Source organism: Furipterus horrens, unplaced genomic scaffold, assembly GCF_987537825.1.
Source record: "Furipterus horrens unplaced genomic scaffold, mFurHor1.1.pri manual_scaffold_6, whole genome shotgun sequence".
NCBI lineage: Eukaryota > Metazoa > Chordata > Mammalia > Chiroptera > Furipteridae > Furipterus > Furipterus horrens.
In genome coordinates, this window is record NW_028327176.1 from 107,794,103 (window position 1) to 107,813,924 (window position 19,822).

Sequence of the window (19,822 nt, forward strand, 5' to 3'; positions counted from 1 at the left end):
TTTCCTGAGTACAGCACAAATAAATAATGAGTGTTTAAGCCATACTTATGCTCTGGAATGTGCAATAGGCAACAGAAACCTTCTTTTTAGATATTTCCTTTAAAATCACTGGAGCCTCCATATTATTAAGGCCCTACAGCTACATAAGCAGATTTCTGACAGAGGCCCTAAGATTTGCTGAAGCTTGGCTCTACTTTTGCTCTGTCTTTTGGATTAAAAGGCTTCCTTAGCTTCTATTTACTGGTAACAGGATTTTTTCTTTTCTTTAAAGGGATGGAGGTTTAAAAGTATTTTCTCTATACACAGAAGGTTAATTTTAATTCTACCTGGTATTTAAATAACAAAAGAATACATTATTTTATATAATGTTTGTTAGTACTTTTAACTTTATTTGGTGCTGGAATTTTGGTGTGATTTCTGTAAAGTATGTAACGTTGAGTAAAAAAGTCCTGGCACAAGAATCAGGAATTCTGGGCCTAGACCTGCCTCTTCTTGCCCTCTAACTTTGGCAGTAAAACAGGCACAGTCTTTCGCACAGTGCCTGGCCCAGCAGTAGGTAATCAGCTTATATTTGTCAAATGACTGAATGAATGACCTTTCAGATTTCCAGAATCCACAGAAGTATATTGTGGAATCACATCTACCTTCTGGAGTGCAATACACCACAATAATATAGATTGGAAGCACTAATGCCACATAAGGATGCTTCAAAAAGTGTCAATCATTAGTGGGGGAGGGTTGGGATGGAGGGACTGAGCAAAAAGGAAAAGGACTCGTGGACATGGACGACAGTGTGGTGGTTGCTGTGGGGAGGGGGCTATAAAGGGACTAAGTGGTAATGAAAAAAAATTAAATAAAGGTTAAATTTTAAAAAGTTGTACATTTTAAAATATTTTTCAAAAGTGGATTACCTAAATAGAGTAGTGGCAAAGAACAAATCTGTAGTCTGACAGACCAAGGATCCATAATGACTCCGCCATTTACCACTTGGGTGACATTTGTGAGTTATTTAACCTCTGATAAAGCCTCAATTTTCACATCAATAAAGTGGGATTGAAAAAAGTTTACCCATACAATAGAGATGCAAATTAGGTTACATAATGCATACAAAACAGTCCAGTTTCTGGCACAGGAATTATATGTATTATTTTTATTGTTGCTTTGATGAGTACAGCTACAAGTATACTATAATTTAAAATTATATATACCTGACAATGTCATATACTTTAAATGTATCACATACACTCAAAAAATAATATTTCACTTAATTCTGATAAATTCTTCTTCAAAGTAAATAACTGTAGATTAACTGTTTTGACGCAGCAGTACGAAAAAGAATAATCGTGTTAATTTGAATATGTTAATACATAGTTGGAACCTATATTTTATGAACTTTACTCATCACAATTAAAACTTTAGCAAAGATCATCTTAATGACTTATCTTTCTGCATGTTATCAAATAATGAAAAAACAGTAAATCCATATATTCCCCCTCATATATTATAAAACACAAAAGTCAATACTTTACAGTATGGATATTATAAATAGAAGATGTCCACAGTGCATGCATGAACTTTTGTGTGAATTTTTGGATCAAATCTATAATTCCCATCCTGCTTCAAACTATTATAATGGAAAGCAATGCAATTAAATTAATAAAGAGATCTGTCATCATAAAAAAAGAAAAAGAAAACTCAGCCAAATAGTCTGGGAAAGTCAAAGTACTTCAGGTTGAATGGTGTTAAATAGCAACAGAATTATAATAATGCTACAAATAGTAATGAGAATAGCTACAAATAAGAAAATCATAAATTTAAACAGGATTTGAGTTACATACAATGCCAGAAGCTTCTCACTGAATGGTTATTTGAACAGAGTGGCTCTCTTACTTAGAGTTCAGGAGGTTAGTAACCAAGATTTTCATCATGAATCAACTTTTTATTTTTTTATTAAATAATTATTTTATTGTTCTTCATTACAGTTGTCCTAATTTTTCCCCCTTTGACCTCCTCTCCCCATCCCACCCCCCACTCCCACAGTCATTTCTTGTTGTCTCCTCCAGTTCCATCCATGTTGTCACAAAAGGTAGGAGTTCCTTCTTTCTTTCTGCTGCGTAGTATTCCATTGTGTAAATGTACCAGTTTTTTGTTGTTGTTTTTTTTTTATTCACTCATTTACCGATGAGCACTTAGGTTATTTCCAGCACTTGGCTATTACACCCTAAGAATCCTGAATAACCAATTCAAAACAACTTATGCACCACTATGAATCACTTCTTAAAAAATTAAAACTAAAAATAAACAAGTTGGCTTATGAAAATAAGTATTAAAACTCTTCAACTTTTTTCCCCTTCTTTCAAAGGGTCTTTTTGAGAGTGCCCATGTCTTCACAACCAAATATTTTCTAATTGTGTATTACTACTTTGGCCTGCAATCAGTTTCCTTCTCTATAACAAGCAAGGAAATGGAATTGGTAATATCTGGAACTGAAGTAAAACCATGGGTTCATTCTAGGAATCTGACCAAATGTAATATGAATAGCACCTTTCAGCAGCACATCACAGAAAATGTTGCCTTTGGGTACTCAAAGGGAAGCCCCACAGTTGCGTGAAGGCCCCGTTGTAGACTGACCTTTTCCAGGACACCCAGATGAGTAACTACAGTCCATCAACAATCCAACTTGAAGACAGAGTCAACAAAATCCAAGGGTGCATTTTCTTTTGGGTAAAGAAAAAGTCATGTGTATAATGTTCCACAACATTAGCAAAGGTATTTATTTGACAAAGTCTTGTGGACTGAGGGTGGATCTCCTGTAACATTAGAATGCTATAGATTCACCTCTGGTAGAAATAGTTATAATGGCCAAGGAAATCATTGAGTACTTTTTCATGTAGATTTAAAGGCCTAGAAACTTAATTAAGTCCTAACTATAATTCTATATTATAATCTTTACGTTACAGATAAGGAAATAGTTTCAATAAAGTGAAATAATTTGTTGGAAAATATGCAGCTGTTAATGCAAAGCTGATATTCAAACCAGTACAACTGCAAAGCCCTTACACTTAAACCTTACTGAGATAGTTATAGAACCAAGTAATTCCTCCTTTCAAAGTTTCCAGTGTACAGTTCTTTTACCTCCTTAGACTTATTGCTAAATATTTTATTATTTTTTATGCAATTGGAAATGTAATTGTTTTCTTAATTTCTCTTTCTGATAGTTCATTAATAGTATATAGAAATGTAAAACATTTCTGTATATTAATTTTATATACTGCTATTTTGCAGAATTTCTTTATTAGTTCTAATAGATTTTTTGGTGGAGTATTTAGGATTTCCTATACATAGTGTCATGTCATCTGCAAGTAGTGACAGTTCTACTTCTTTATTTCCAATTTGGGTGCTTTTTATTGCTTTTTGTTGCCTAATTTTCTGGCTAGGACTTCCAATGCTGTGATGAATAAAAGTGGTGAGAATGAACATCCTTGGCTTGTTCCTGATCTTAAAGAAAAAGATTTCAGCTTGTTACTCTTGAGTATGGTAGCCTGTCCTCAAGCACTCTACAGATTCAATGACATTCCTATCAAAATTCCAATGACATTTTTCACAGAACTAGAACAAATAATCCTAAAATTTGTATGGAAACCAAAAGAGCCCAAATAGCCAAAGCAATTTTGAGAAAGAACAAAGCTCAAGGTATCACACTACCTGATTTCAAAATATATTACAAAGCTATAGTAATCAAAACAGCATGGTACTGGCACAAAAACACAGATCAACGGAACGGAATAGAGCGCCTAGAAATGAACCCATGGTTATATGGCCAATTAACCTATGACAAAGGAGGCAAAGTGCGCAATGGGAAAAGATAGTCTTTTAAATAAAAGGTGCTTGGAAAACCAGCCTGCTACATGCAAAAGAATAAAACTGGACCACTTTCCTGCACCATGTATAAAAATAAACTCATAATGGATTAAAGATTTAAATATAAGACCCCAAACTAAAACTTCTAGAAGAAAACATAAGCATTAAATTCTTAGAAATTGGCTTGAGCAATCTTTTTTGTTTGTTTTTTGATATGTCTCCTAAGGCAAGGGCAACAAAAGCGAAAATAAACAAATGATACTATGTCAAATTAAAAAGCTTTTACATAGCAAAGGACACAAAATGAAAAGCAACCTACTGAATGGGAGAAGATATTTGCAAATGCTATATTAAATTAGGGGTAGATCGAAATATATAAAGAACTCAAACAACTTAACATCAAAAAACAATCTGATTTTTAAATGGGTAGAAAACATGAACAGACATTTTTTTATCCTCACCTGAGAACATTTTTTTTCATTGTTTTCAGAGACAGAGAGAGAGAGAGAGAGAGAGAAATACACCAATGTGAAAGAGAAACATCAGTTGATTATCTTCTTGTACACAACAGTGTGAGAGAGAAACATCTATTGGTTGCCTTCTTATACAAGCCCTGACTAGGAATTGAACCCACAGTCTGGGTATGTGCCCTAACTAGTAATCAAACCTATGAAACTTCAGGCTATGGGACAATGTTCCAACCAACTGAGCCACATTGGTCAGGGCTAAATAGACATTTTTTAGAAGTAGGTATAAAGATGACCAAAATGTACAAGAAAAGATGTTCAGCATCACCAATCATCAGGAAAATGCAGTTCAGAACAACAATTAGATTCATTTTTTTAAATTTTGCTTTCCACAGTGGCTGCACCAGTCTGCATTTCCACCAACTGTGCAACAAGTTTCCCCTTTCTCAATGTCCTCATCAGCACTTGTTTGTTGATTTATGGGTGATAGCCATTCTGATTGGTGTGAAGAGATGTCTTATTTTGCATTTCTCTGATGATTAGTAATGTTGAATATCTCTTCATAAGTCTATTGGCCATCTGTATGCTCTTTCGGGAGAGGTGTCTATTCAGGTTATTTGCCCACTTTTAATTGGATTGTTTGTTTTGTTTTGTTTTTGGTGTTGAGTTTTATATGTTCTTTATAAATTTTGGATATCAATCCCTTAAAAGATGTATCAGCAAATATATTCTCTCATTCTGTGGGTTGCTTTTGACCCAGTGATTCCACTTATGGGAATATAGCCAAAGAAACCCAAAACACCAATTCAAAAGAACATAAGAATGCCTATGTTCATTGTAGTGTTATTTATAATCACCAAAATATGGAAGCAGCCCAAGTGTCCATCATGATGTGAGTGGATAAAACAACTATGGGACATTTATACAGTGGAATACTATTGAGACATAATAAAGGAATTTTTACCCTTGTGAGAGCATGGGTGGATTTGGAAAACATTATGCTAAGTGGAATAAGCCAGTCAGAGAAATACAAATGTTATTGTACTCATATATGGAATCTAACAAACAAAGTGAATTAAGAAGTAAAATAGAGATGGACTCATAGATACAGAGCAGAATGACAGCTATGGGGGGCTGTTTGAGGGTGGAGGGATCAAGTAAAAAGGAAAAAGGGCTCATAGACATGGACAACGGAGTGGTGATTGAGGGGGATTGGGGGTATAAGGAGGATAAATCGTAATGGAAAAAATCAATTAAAAAAGAAAAAGGAGATATCCCCTCATGCCTGTCGAAATGGCTATTGTCAAAAAGACTACAAAAAAACAAGTGCTAGCAAGAACATGGAGAAAGGGGACCCTAGGGCATTATTGGTGGAAATGTACACGGGTAGAGTCACTATGGAAAATAGTATAAAAGTGTCTCAAAAAAGTTAAAAATGGAACTAATATACAATCAGAAGTTCTATTTCTGGGTATTAATCTGAAGAAATAAGAAGACTAGTTCAAAAAACATCTGCACCTCTATGTTCACTGCAGTGTTATTTATAATGGCAATAATATGGAAGCAACCTAAGTGCCCACTGGTAGATAAACATGAATGAAATCTTACCATTTGCCACAACATAGCAGAGCCTAAAGTGTTTTGCAGGAAATAAGTCAGACAGAGAAAGTAATTACAATATGATTCACTTACATGAGAGATTAAAAAACAAAACAAAGACAGACTTATAGAGATACAGAGAACAAACTGATGGTTTCCAGAAGGGGAGGATGTGGGGATGGCTGAAATAAACAAAGAGGATTAAGAGCTACATACTTTCAGTTATAAAATAAATGAGTCATGAAAATGTACAAAATAGTAAATATAGTCAATAATATTGTAATAAATGCATTGTGACAAAGAACTAGAGATTGTGGAGATCACTTCACAATGTACAAAAATATCAAATCACTATGCTGTACACCTGAAACTAAGATAATGTTGTATGTCAACTATGATCAAAATTATTTTTAAATCCTTCTATCTGTGAGCCAAGAAAATATCAACAAAACATTAACCATAGAATCTTTTATTCAAGATGATGGTGTAGGTAAATGTGGTACTAGGAATCTCCTACAACCACGTGAAAATTACAATTAAACTACAGAACAACCATTCAGAACTGCCTAAAATCTAGCTGAACAAGTCTTATAACTAAGGATATCTAGAAGAAGCCATGCTGAGAATTGTAGGAGGGGCAGAGAAGAGAAGGAAGCTGGTCTTGCACCCAAGAATGATGGTTAAAAAATTGGGAGGGTTACCTCTGCTGTGGAGATCCCCCTGGGAAGCCATGTGTCATAACCCCACACCAGAAGCCCTAGCCCAGGGTTCCTGTGATGGGAAGAGAAGTCCCCATAACTTGGGCTGTGAAAATCAGCAAGGATTGTGGCTGAGGGAGACAGATGGCTCCTAGAATTCCCAAGGGCTCCTCTTAAAGGGCCAGCATACTGACTGACTCAGACTCACTCTCTATGAACTCCAGTGCTGGGGGAGCCCTTCGAAGGCACCAGGGACATATGGAGAGGAACTGAGTTATCTGGCTTCAGAATGTGGGCTTCAGGGGCAGCTTTTTCTAAGAAAGGAGTGACAGCCGAGGTCATCGTTCCTTTGCTGAGCCCTCCCCCTGCAGGTACAATCTGGCACCATATCTGAGTCTCCATCAACCCAGCTAACAGTTTTTCCCACCCTGATGATTCCCTGAGACCCTGCCTCACCCAGCTTGGGGACTCACCCAAGACTTTCCCAGTGTCTTTTCCATAAAAAATGTCCTCTCTTGGCTCATGCTCTGGATTTTCCAAGTATCTCTCTGACAAGTAACCGTCTGGCCTCTTCATACCTTGTACCTCTTGATACGTGGCCCCAGGCCTGATACTAGCAGCAGCCAGGATTGGTTTGCAGTTTGGCCTCTCCTGGGTACCTCCAAGTCCAGCACAAGTAGCAGCCTTAGGCAGATCACTCTATAGCTCATGCCAGGTGGCCCTGGGCAGAACACAGACTGGAGCTGACATTGACCTCTACTTCCCAGGAGGCTCAACAACCAGTGAACCTGGTGGACAGCTTCAGAGCACATCAAAACAGCATCTAACCTTCTCCACAAACAACACACTCAAAGGGTAAATGTCATGCACTAAAGCCCGACTGATGGGACTCCTGCTCCATGGAGTCAGCCCCTGCACAGCAGCTTCTCTAATGTAATTACAGCTGATTCTCCCAGCCTATGGGCCTGGGGAGGTGTCAATCCCTCCCAGTGACATTCCAATAGCAATCACGGCTCTACTACAATAGGATTGTGCACACAGCCCACACAGAGGGTGCACCTCAAGCACCCAGCTCAAGTGATAGGAAGCAATGACACTGGGACTTATAGAACACCTACTACATAAATACACTCCATCAAGACTGGGAGATATAGCAGTTCCACCAAACACATAGAAACAAATGCGGGAAGCAGCCAAAATGAGAAGACAAAGAAAGAGGTACCAAATGAAAGAACAGGAGAAATCTTCAGAAAAAAAACTAAATGAAATCAAGGCAAGCAAACTACCAAATACAGAGTTCAGAAAATAGTCATAAGGATGTTCAAGGAACTTAATGAGAACTTTGACAGCATTAAAAAGGTGGAAACCATAAAACACCAGGAATGAAGAATACATTATAGGGAATCAACAGTAGAGTAGATAAAGCAGAGGATCATATAAGCAATTTGGAAGATTAGGAAGTAGAAAATACCTAATCAGAACAACAACAAAAAATTTTAATGAGGGCAGTTTAAGGAGACTTTGGGCCAATAGCAAGCCAACCAAGGAGAAAAGAGAGCAAGGGACTGAGAACCTATTTGAAAAAATGACAGAAAACTTTCTAAACCTGGTGAAGGAAATAGATACACAAGTCCAGAAATCGCAGAGAATGCCAAACAAAATTAATCTAAAAAAGACACACACCAAGACACACCGTAACTAAAATGCAAAAGATTAAAGACAATAAGAACATCTTAAAAGAAGCAAGAGAAAAGCAGTTAGTTACCTACAGGGGAGTTCCCATAACAGTGTCAAATGCTTTCTCAACAGAACCTTTGCAGGCCAGAGGGATCGACACAAAATATCCAAAGTGATAAAAAGCAAGGACCTACAAACAAGATTACTCTACAAGGCAAGGCTATCATTTAGGATCAGGCTCAAAGGACGGATAGAGTTTCCCAGACAAGAAAAATCTAAAGGAACTCATCACCACCAAACTAATACTACAAGAAATGTTAAGGGGATTTCTTTAAGAAGAAGAATAAAAAAATAAAAAATGTAAATAAAACGGCAATAACTACATGCTATCAATAGTTGCTTTAAATGTAAATGTATTAAATGCTTCAATGAAAAGATATAGGGTAGTTGAAGAGATAAGAAAACAAGATCCATACATATGCTACCTACAAGTGAGTCACTTCAGATCAATACATGCAGATTGGAAGTAAAGGGATGGAAAAAGATATCTCATGAAAATTAAAAGAAATTTTTTTAAAAAAGTTGGGGTAACAATACTTATACCAGACAAAATAGACTTTAAAACAAAGGCTGTATATAATAAGAGACAAGGGCCCAGCAACTCCACTCTGGGTATTTATCTGAAGAAATACAAAACACTAATTGAAAAGACATATATATCCATGTTTACTGCATCAATATTTAGCCAATATATGGAAGCAACCTAAGTGTCTATCAACAGATGAATGGATAAAGAAGCAATGCCATTAAAAAAATAAAACATTGCCATTTGCAACAACATGGATGGACCTAAAGGGTATTATGCTAAGTGAAATAGGTCTGACAGAGAAAGACAAATGCCAGGTGATTTCAGTTATTTGTGAAATCTAAAATAAACAAACAAATAGAACAGAAATAGACTCACAGATTCAGAGAACATTTTGCCAGTTGCCAGACGGGAGGAAAGTGAGGCACGCGAGAAAAGGTGAAGGGATTGAGAAGTACAAATTGATAGTTACAAAACAGTCACGGGGATGTAAAGTACAGCATGGGGAATACAGTCAATAATATTGTAATAACTGTGTACAGTGTCAGATGGCACTAGATTTACTGGAGTGATTACTTCATAAATTATATAAATGTTTTATCATTATGTTGTACACCTGAAACTAATATAATTGTGTACATGAACTGTAATTTGAAAATAAAAAATAAAAACATATGTTCAATACTAAAAAATTAACCATAAAGGTTATTTAATCAATGACCCTCACTTCTTCCTTACTAAGTAAGATTTTGGTGCCTGTATCCAGGTTCTTTTCAGAAGAGCCTAGACAGTTTCCAAGTTGAATTATTTTTTCTTCTGCTTGTGATAATTATAGAAGTAAAATCAGTTTAAAATGACCATACTTGGTGACTTTGAAAGGAGACATGGACTATACTGGAAAGGGGCTGTTCTCTTCAATGCTGTCTGTGATTAAAGGGCCTGGGTAAGGATCTGGCCTCAAGGCTTAGAGAGTGGTTGGTTATTTATGAGAACTAAGTAGCAGACATACCTGCTCCTTCATTAAATTCTGCCTCTGTGAGTCACAGCAATTCTGCCAGAGGAGAGGAAAGGTAGCAAGAACAAAGATAATAATCTCAATTTACTTCATTGTAACATTATTTCTGCCTGCAACATTAACTACAGAGGATATCGTATGATTCCACTCAGAATTCCAAAATCTTTAACAGACAGTCATGGGTCATTTTGGGTCATTTCAGGAGGAATGACAGAGGACTGAGAATGATGAACAGGTCTAAAGACTAAAGAAAATATATTGCTCTTTGTATTTGCTCTACATATTTGCATACACTCTAGGACTTTCCATACTGAGTTTTTGATTGGCAATTGCAGTCTAGTGTTTGTATTGTAATCTGAGAGTGCTACTTCTCTCTGGGTTTTTGTTTTTGTTTGAAAGTTCAGTTTGCTCTAAAATAGTTTTAACATATCCCATGTAATTACTGACCTATATACAATACACTTCAACTTTTTTTTCAGCATGCCATGTGCATTTTTGCCACTTTATTTCACCAACTCATGAATTAACTCTCACATTAACTTATGATTATCTCTGGGATTTTATAAATGAATCAGAACAAAAGTTAACATAGGAGTAGCATGCACTGAAATTGAAGTGATTCTAGAACTCTCATTGACTACACAGCCAATATTCATTTATGTATTTGTGCCAAATATCTTCAGTGTGTGTCTCAAGTTCCACTCTCCAATGGGAAACATGGCAAAAAAGTATTTATTCCTCAGTCTCCCTCTCTTCTGAGTATCAGGCATTGGCTAAATGGCATCTCTCTCAGAAAGGCCTGTCAATTACCTTCCTCATAAAGCTCTCCTCAGAGCTGTCTGCCCCCTGCTGAGGAGTAGTGAAGGAAGGCTTCCCTTCTCTTCCAGGTGCTACATTACCCCGTATTGTCAAAAAAAAAAAAGAAAAAAAAAAAAAAGAAAGAAAAAGCCCTGCCCACAACATTTTAAAAGTTATGTTAAAACCTCCACAAATGATTCATTTTACTCATGCTGTCTCTTTCCATCTGAGTCCCTAAAACACCATGGGGGATTAAAAAGGATGAAAAGGCCATGGTTCCTGCCCTCACAACATGTCATCAAACATGCAGGCTGGCATCACTGGCATGTGACCTGAGCAGTTACCAGAGCCCTGCACCCAGAAGGGTCCCATGATTGGTCTTCTACTCTGCTGCCATCACCTTGGAATTCTTGATAATTTTTGAACAAGGGGCCCCATATTTTCATTTTGCATTGGGCTTCACAAATTATTTAGCTACTCCTGCAAATATGGTGCAGACGTTGCACACAAATCTAACTCTACTAACAGTAACAGCCATTTATTGAGGTCTCGTTCTGTTCCAAATACTGTTCTTAAAATTGTGTGCATATTAACTCATTTAATCCTTTCAAGACTCTATACGAAAGGTACTATTATTATCGGCACTCTTTAGGTAAGTAACCAGAAACACAGAGACAATTTAGGTAACTTGTCAGAGGTCACACTGCTAGAAATTATAGACTATGGGATTCCAATACAGACATTCTGGCTTCTTCTATGCACTGCTTTGGTGATGGAAGCACAGAAAGGAAAGCCATTAGGTTTAATTATAAAGTAAATCCATTTGAGCAGTATTATGGTATGGACTTCAGATTCTAAAAATATTCTGTGTCTCCTATATAGAAAGGCTAATCACGGTTACAATAAGGACAGAAAATCTGTGCAAAACAAATAATATTGAATTTCTCATATCATGACAACATAAGAAAAGCTGAAGGCATTTGTAAATGTTAACAAATCTTTTGATTTTGACGTCTCATAATCTTAAATAAAATCTAAATGAGACTTATATCTGCTAATCGTAACATTTTAAAACTATTTTTCTTTATTACTAACACCTCTAGGGAAGCTGTTCAACAAAAACAATAACAACAAAAAGTCATTTGCTTCCAGGAAGAAGGTAAATAAACACAATATCTAAGAGATAATCTAACTAGATTTATTCACTTTTGAAACACACAGTTGTTTTTTCTAATGCAGACACTAATACTCCATTGTTTAGGAAAAGAAAAATGAAAGGACACATCATTGTAAAGACAGAGATCTTCATTGTCTTAGACATAATAAAATAACACATACCCTCATTTAGTTTTTATACCAAGCAATTGAACATTATACAAGGTCTTGGTTTCTAAGTTTTATGTAATATTTATGTAATTCACTGCTTTCAAGTAGAGGATATGCAATTTCTTTAGTAGTAAAGGTTTGTCGTTTTCTTTTCTCCCCAAACCACTAATGATCCTTCATATTAATCTACAAATAATTTTTTCTCATTTTAAACATTCTGCACTTCAGTCAATTATGTTTCTACCTTTGCAAATTATGATTTACCACAACCATTTAGACAAGATATAAAAAGGGCTTACATTTGGTTATGTGAATTCTTGTAAACATCTGTAAAAAGGCAGGTGAACATTCCCACTATTATTTTTATCTTACTGTCATAAGGTTAAGATCCATAACTGAATCTTAAACATCCCAATCTGACATCAAAATCACAGCAGATCTCTTTTCCCCCAAAATAAACGAGCCGGTTGTCAGGGCTGACTGCTGTATTTTAAAGAATATCTTGGCCAAGAGTATTATTTTAAGAGATGAGCAAATGGGGAAACCCCACAACTGAGCCAATAAAATATGAACTTAAGGTGCAGAGAAGCACTCATAAACATTGCTTTAGAACAAGGGATTCATTGTTTCAAGCCGACCGTTCCAGTGGCTCCTCTGATCTCGGCCCTTCTCTGTGCGTCAGGAAAGCCTCTTCCTTTAACCTGTGGTTTTTTCAAGCTGAGCTACTACATTATTTATGACTGTACATGTGAGTAGCCTGTCTGTACGCTCCTTGTACACAGACACTGAGGGCCCCCCTCCCTTTTCCCCACTTTGGTATTTTAGTGTGGAAGGATGAAAGGGTTTTCCCTTGGAGCTGATGTGGCTGGGATGTTGAATTAGCTGCTGTGTCAGTGTGAGGTGAACAGAGGATTTCCCAACACGCCCTCCACCTGCACACCCAGAGACCAGCTTCTAATGACTCATTCCGTTCATTTTCTTTCTTTCAAGGCCTTTTAAAAAGACATTCTATTTCTCCTTCTCATTCTCATTGTGCTAAACCTGTTACCGTTGATCTCTTTATCCTCTCTCATCATCTCCTCTCAAGTTCAGGAAATTTTTTCATAGAAGTGACATAAATATTAAATTAAAATAATATGAGAAAAAGTGTTTTATAAACTAAAAGAGAATCAGATTTTTGATTAGAGTTTTTGTTTTGTAATTTTTGTTCAATGTTTTACTTTTTCCTTTTTATTTTTACTTTCCCTTAAACTTCCTCTTTTAAATTTTAATTTATATTATAAAATAGTAAAGGCAAAAGCAATTAAATTCCATCCGTGGGATCATCAAGGAGAGGTGAGGAGGCAAAGAAGAATCGGCTGCGGGAGGCAGCAATGACAAGGGATGGCGACAGCCAGAGCAGTTCTGGTGCCCTGGAGAGCTTTTCTCCCGACGGGTGGAGGCTGTAATTGGCACATCATAACCTTTTCCTTCTCAACGAAAGAGAAAAAAGGACACTGTACCTAAATGATCTAGCTGTAACTAATTGATTTTCAGCTAATCTAAGCCTCCAGCCATGAAAAAACTAGGACCAAAGGCAGACCCCAGCAAGGGTGAGGGCAGGAAGGGGAAGGGTGCCGATGGCGCCTGGGGCCAGAGAAACCACAGGACTAAAGGGGAAAGGCCAAAAGAAGGGGTGGGGTAAAGAGGAAGAGAGAGGGAGGTGAATGTTTTGGAAACTGGGAGAATGTAAGAGTAGAAATTGGAAGTGGTGGGTGAGGCAGACCCAAGCCTTTCCAGAGGGTGTTATCATACGTTCCTATTTCCAGGTTTTACTTCTTATTAAACTTTTAACACTGGCTATTTGTGTATGGCCATTAACACTTTCAAAAAAACTTTTACTTAAACGATGATGATAGCTATCGCTGTAGGCATGCCATCATCGAACAACAAAATAACTTTAAAGGAAAACAAGGACCCCTTTGGTCACATTGATAAATGCAAAGGGTCGTTGAAGAAGAGAAAAAAAAAAAGCTCTCCATCCACAGCAACTTCTTCTCTCCTCAGAAGTTAAGAGTTTTACCCCCCCTAACCAATATCACCCCAATAAATAATGATAATTTTGCCCAGTATTAGCATTTGTGATTCCAGGCATGCATCGTGAATATGTACTCCAATGCATTTAGATTATCTTTCCTCCCATCCCATTTCTCCTCCCTCAAACAAACAAACAAAAATCTTGCATGTGTTAATGGGTGTGTTTATGTTACACAAGTGTTAATAACCCTGTCGGAGAGATTACATAGATAGGCATCTTTAGGTAGTAGATAAGTATATAAATCCACTCCACTGGGCACTTGAATCAGCCAAAAACAACAATAAATATCAATGATGTTTTTGGAATTTTTCAACCAAGTACGTATGTTTTTTCTTCTTCTTCCAGGACCAGGAGAGTTTAATCATTTGAGGAAGATGAGAAGGGTTTAATTTAAAATTCTGAAAGCATTATTTTCTATTTTAGCATGCTAAATATATTGTTATAAAATGAATAAATTTAAACATTATAGTTATATATTTTTCTATTTGAGAATTAATATATATTCTTCAAATATAATCTAAGAACTATTTCAGCAAGTCAAAAACCATTAATAAACCCAAAGCTCTTCCTTATCAGAAATTACATATAAATTAAGAATAATATAAACATAAATTTCCTGTATTTACTTTTTTTGTAATTACTCTAAAACACATCATTTTAATTATACTTTCAACAAATATTCAAATATTGGTTTCTAACTAAAATGCACTACATATTTATGTTTATATAAAAAGGAGATATAATTAAATATTGCAAGCAAACTACCTACTCATTCCTTTTATTTGCATAGATATTTTATACATAACTCAACATTTTTGAAAAAGAGATGGTTAACAAAGAACAAATTTTTTAGAAATAGATTTTTGTTTCTAACAAAATATTGTGGCATTAACAAAGACGAAATCCCACTGATACTCAATAGTTTTCAGGACAAATCAGATAATTCATTCTGTAAAAGCTAGAGTCTATGTAAGTGACAAAAGTTGGCCTAAGAAAAATGAATAAATTAGAGTGGAAAGTTTCTCTTCAGACAATTAATAATATTGTTTCTTTATAATAAATTACTAAAATAAGTTAAAGGTCAAAATAATGTGTTTAGTTTCATAATTAGTTGTTTTAATTGAACTTAACACAATTTATTTACATTTTATTTTTTCATGTAATAAATCCTAAACTGTTTTTCACTTGTGGACAAAAAAAATTATCTCATATGAAATTTGAAACATAGATATTTTGTTAAATAGGATTCCGAGTTTGAATTAAGTTTGATTGTTCTTGAGCAGTCAAACCTAATTCAAACTCTTGTCATTCAGAAAAATACACTGGAAAAAGTATCTTTCTGAATGACAAGATTATTGTAGAAAATCTATTATCTGACTTCAAATGACACATGCAAGCATTAATAAAAGGGTGTCACTAGATCACTTTTATATAATTTATCTTATTATGAGAAATGTCAACAGATTCTTTCCGTATTTTTAAATATCCAGGTGACTTCCTCAATACAAATTCCTTGCCTATTGCTAATTTGATCATGTACCCTTAGTCCCCACCATATACATATCTTTCAAGATACTAAAAAAATAAAATTGCCTAGAGTTTTATAAGAACTGAAAGAGTTGCAGATAATTTTTACTAATGGATGTTACTTAAGGACACTGAAATTCTTAGTGCAGTTAATGATGATATTACAATGTTACTTTTCTAAGTATGCTTTGACCTATTTCATTATGGAAGAAATGCAGAAAAACTTTTTACTAAGTAATGATTGGTTGGCATTGTCTGAGGATAATAAAATAAAATTGTGGTTCACTTTTCCTTTGAGACTACAAGGAGAAAGTCAGTATTAGAATCAATTAATCAGTAATATAATGTGAGACATTTAGGTTGAAATATTAAATTTAAAACACCAACATGGTTTATTATTAAGGATAAATCATTTCTCAACAGTTGAAGCATGATAAAAATAAATAAAATTTTTCTGAAGTATATATTCAATTGTTTCTGTAGAGTAAAATGAATAATTGTATTTCATGGTATAGGTAACGAACTAGCTTGTTATTTTAAGCCAAACAATATAACAAAAATTTCATTGATTTTAAAAATATAATCATTCTTAAATGATAAAGTTGGTGCTAGAAGTCATTGTATAAAACTATGATAACTTTGGTTTTCTTATTTTACATAGATTTCTAGAAATTAATGGCATTCATGTTCAAAAATCATACTTAAAACCTTTCTAAAAAGCAAATACACTTCTTTTCTGAATGATCAAAATATTCAAATATAATAAAAAACATTATTAGAACAAATTCATGACTGAGCTGTTGTTTTTAAAGTATATAATCAAACATATTCTTCTATGTCAGATTTTTGATGACTTGAACTTATTTTTTCAGTGATTTATTTTGTGACTATTCAAATCATATTAGACTGAAATTTTTCTATTAAAATATCAAAATTTATTTAAATAATTTAATAATACTTTAGAATTGCTACAAAGTAAAAATATATCATAAGCCATATTTGCATGCTACTTATAGAAGGAAAAACAATCAAACTAATTTAGAATTATGTTATATATTAATGGCTTGAAAGTTCCAAATGAAACCTGTTAATTATATGTCCAAGAAAAGGTGTTCAGGACATCTAATTAGGGCAACCAGTGATGACTTACTAAAACTTAATAATGAGAGCTTTGTTTCTAGTAACATGAAACATATGATTTATTATGCACCTTATTCTTCATGCTAGGACTGCTGAGAGCAAATGAGCAGAGCACATTAAGCAACATATATTATAAAAGCATCATGTGTTATTAGGAGTTGCTGCTATGTGACTTTTCAAATAATATTTTCTGAGATATATGAGGAAGTTTTTAATTAAGTATATAATCAAACATCAATTTAAGTTAAAGCAAATTGAATTTTTAAAACAAAGTTTTAAAAGTTCTTTCATTAAAATATTCTCAGTCTTTTCAAGTTGATTAAATTTATTGCTAAAATTTTTAGTCTTCAAAAATAAATATATTCTGTTATTATTATTTTGAATATTTGAAGATAGTAAATTTTCCCCTGCATTATCTATTAAAAACATTTAAATAAAATTATAGTGCCTGTAAAATTTTGTACTGAGAAACTCTTTAATATCAAAGTAAGATAAAATATAAGGCATTAACTATCTGATATCGCAAATCTTTAATAACTGACATGAAAGTATTAGCATTGAGTAAAATATAATTTTAAAAATTATCCTATAATAATGTTACTAATTAAAGAACTTCAATTACTTTTTATCTCAAATAAAAAGAAATTTTGTAGAGGTAAAGACCATCATGGCATGATGTACATTTCTCTTGCTTCTGAAAAAATATCACATAGATATGATATATTTTAATCATTTCAGTTAAGAAAGATCAGATTGAAACTTCATTTCTAAAACACTTTTTCAGAGAATTTCAGAATCTCTCCCTGAAGCTATCTGATAGTCATCTTTTACAACATCATTTGATCTTACTTAATTTCATTTCAACATTTTTCACAGTAGTCGCCTTCCCTAAATGAGAGCTTTCAAGTACCATAAAAGTATATATGTTTCCTAAATTGCTAACGAAAAAATAGTTCAGAATTTCACTTTTACTTTTCCATCTGTAAATGCTTTTTAAAAACATTTTTATTATTATTTTTGCCTGTGGCATAGCTATCCTCATAAATTCTCCTTTTTTTAAAGACTATTGCCTGTTTATTCATTCATTTATACATTAAGCAAGATTAATATTTTAACAATATCTAAAAAGACCCAAATCTACCCCAACTATAAATGTTTAATTTTAGCTTTTTATATTAAAAATAATATATATATATGACCTTTTTGCCTCAGGCAAAATTTTACAATGCATCAGTGAAAGGAAGGAAACAGAAGCTGGAGAAGAGAGTTATAGAAAATGACTTTATATAAACATGACCACCTACCAGGCAGCTACTTTACCATTAGAAAAACTTCCACTTCGTAATAACACCGATTAACAAATAAACGAACAACATACCTAAGTTGACAAAGCTCATGACCATGTCAGCATCATTCAGAAAGTTGGTATCATGTAGGCTGGCTAGAGGAGGGCTCTGGGTGGTCAGGGGAGTCGTTCGAGATAACTGTATGCGACGAGGATACCCATTGGGAGAGGCTGGGTAGCCCTTTCTTGCTCCTCTGGTCTCTCCTACCAGGGAAGCCCTCACTGAGTATTCCGACTCTTCAGGATTTTCTTCACTGGCCATAGCATTGTATAGGTCCAGCATAAAGAGAGGTGCAGAGGAAGCTTGTTTTCCAGGTGAAAATGGTCTGGGTCTGTGAGGCAAACCCAAGATAGAGAGAATTTCCCTCTGTATTTCCCGTCTTTCATGGTTCCGTAGTCTTCTATAAATAAAACTGGAGTGAACATGATTGTCTCCCAAACCTCCTTTTGCATAACCCAGTAGAACCCAGCAGCTCCAGAGAAAACCCACAATACCCCTAAATAAAAACACAGTCAGATGCATTTTTGTCCAAAAGCGAAGTTGATGTTTTAGTCCTTCTTGTCCTCTTTTAAAAAGAAATCTAAGTTTCTAGGAGGTATAATTTCCCAGTAGCAAAAAACAAACAAACAAATTTACCTATTCTTCATGACAGTGACATTTCTGAACACAACATCCTCACTGATTTTCCTGTCCTATTTGAAATATTTTGGAATATGTCAAGAGTAGTTATTTCTAAGAAAGCTGAAACTCAAATTTCCAATTATCCACAGTTGTTAAGAGTTTTTGCTGCATTGATGTAGCAGAAGACGGTTAATATTATTTGATCAGATGACCTAGGCATTCCTATATGAATTTATGATAATCAAGCCTTTGGTATTTGAATTAATGAGAGTTGATCTTCTGATAAACTGTAGTTCCCAGAGTTATCTTCACTTGCTCTTGAGTTCTTCTCAACCCTGAAGCTCTTTCCAAGAAAAATCCTGATTTCTGAATCACAGATCTATGCTGATCTGCACCTTGGTGTTGGAATATATATTTGTCCGGCAGCTTGGTGATAACTTTAACATCTTTTGTGTCTGTCGTCTTAGTGTAAAATACAACTCAAGGTTGTGCTATTCAAGTAAATGTGTTTCCCTGTATTTACTTGAAAATCTTGCTGTAAGTCCATTCAATCCCTTTCTCCTTCTTACAGTTAATTCCACCTCCAGCAGGCACAAATATACCAGCCCTCTTCAAGGGAGATCTAAAGAGTAATGTAAGCACAACCCTGCTGGGAAAGAAGAGGCTTCTCATTGTAATTTGAAACTGGTAAAGCAAAAAGAACTTAACCCTTTTGCTACCAGAAAAGCTTCCATTTTTGCAATTTTATAGCCACACATCTAACACAGAACAGTGATAAATGGGGCATATAAATTCTAGGGGGGAAAAAGCCAATTTTCAAGCAGCAGATTGAAAATTTTGCAACTAATTTTATATAGTACGCCTTTAGATCTTTCTTGTAATAGTTCATATTTAATACACCTCTATGGTAAGTCTCAGGTTGTGGCTAAATTGACATGCTATGTTTCAGTTCTATATTTGAGTTTATTTATGGTTTTTATAAGTTATTAAAGTTTATTTCTTAAAAAAGAGGAGTTGTAAGTTATTAATTTGTTGTTTTATATTTACAGCCAGATCTTTTAAAAATAAAATACTGTAGAATTAA

At 34.6% G+C, this 19,822-nt stretch overlaps 1 protein-coding gene across 1 annotated transcript in view; it reads right to left on the reverse strand.

Annotated features, from left to right (window-relative positions):
• The window catches only part of BMP5 (bone morphogenetic protein 5), a 124,773-nt gene extending 105,423 nt beyond the window's left edge, over nucleotides 1-19,350 (reverse strand). Inside the window, exon 1 of the mRNA XM_090280489.1 lies at nucleotides 18,150-19,350. Within this exon, the coding sequence (XP_090136615.1) occupies nucleotides 18,150-18,639 (490 nt within the window). The 5' untranslated portion in view covers nucleotides 18,640-19,350. The remainder of the gene's footprint in view (nucleotides 1-18,149) is intronic.
• Between the last annotated feature and the right edge of the window lie 472 nt (nucleotides 19,351-19,822).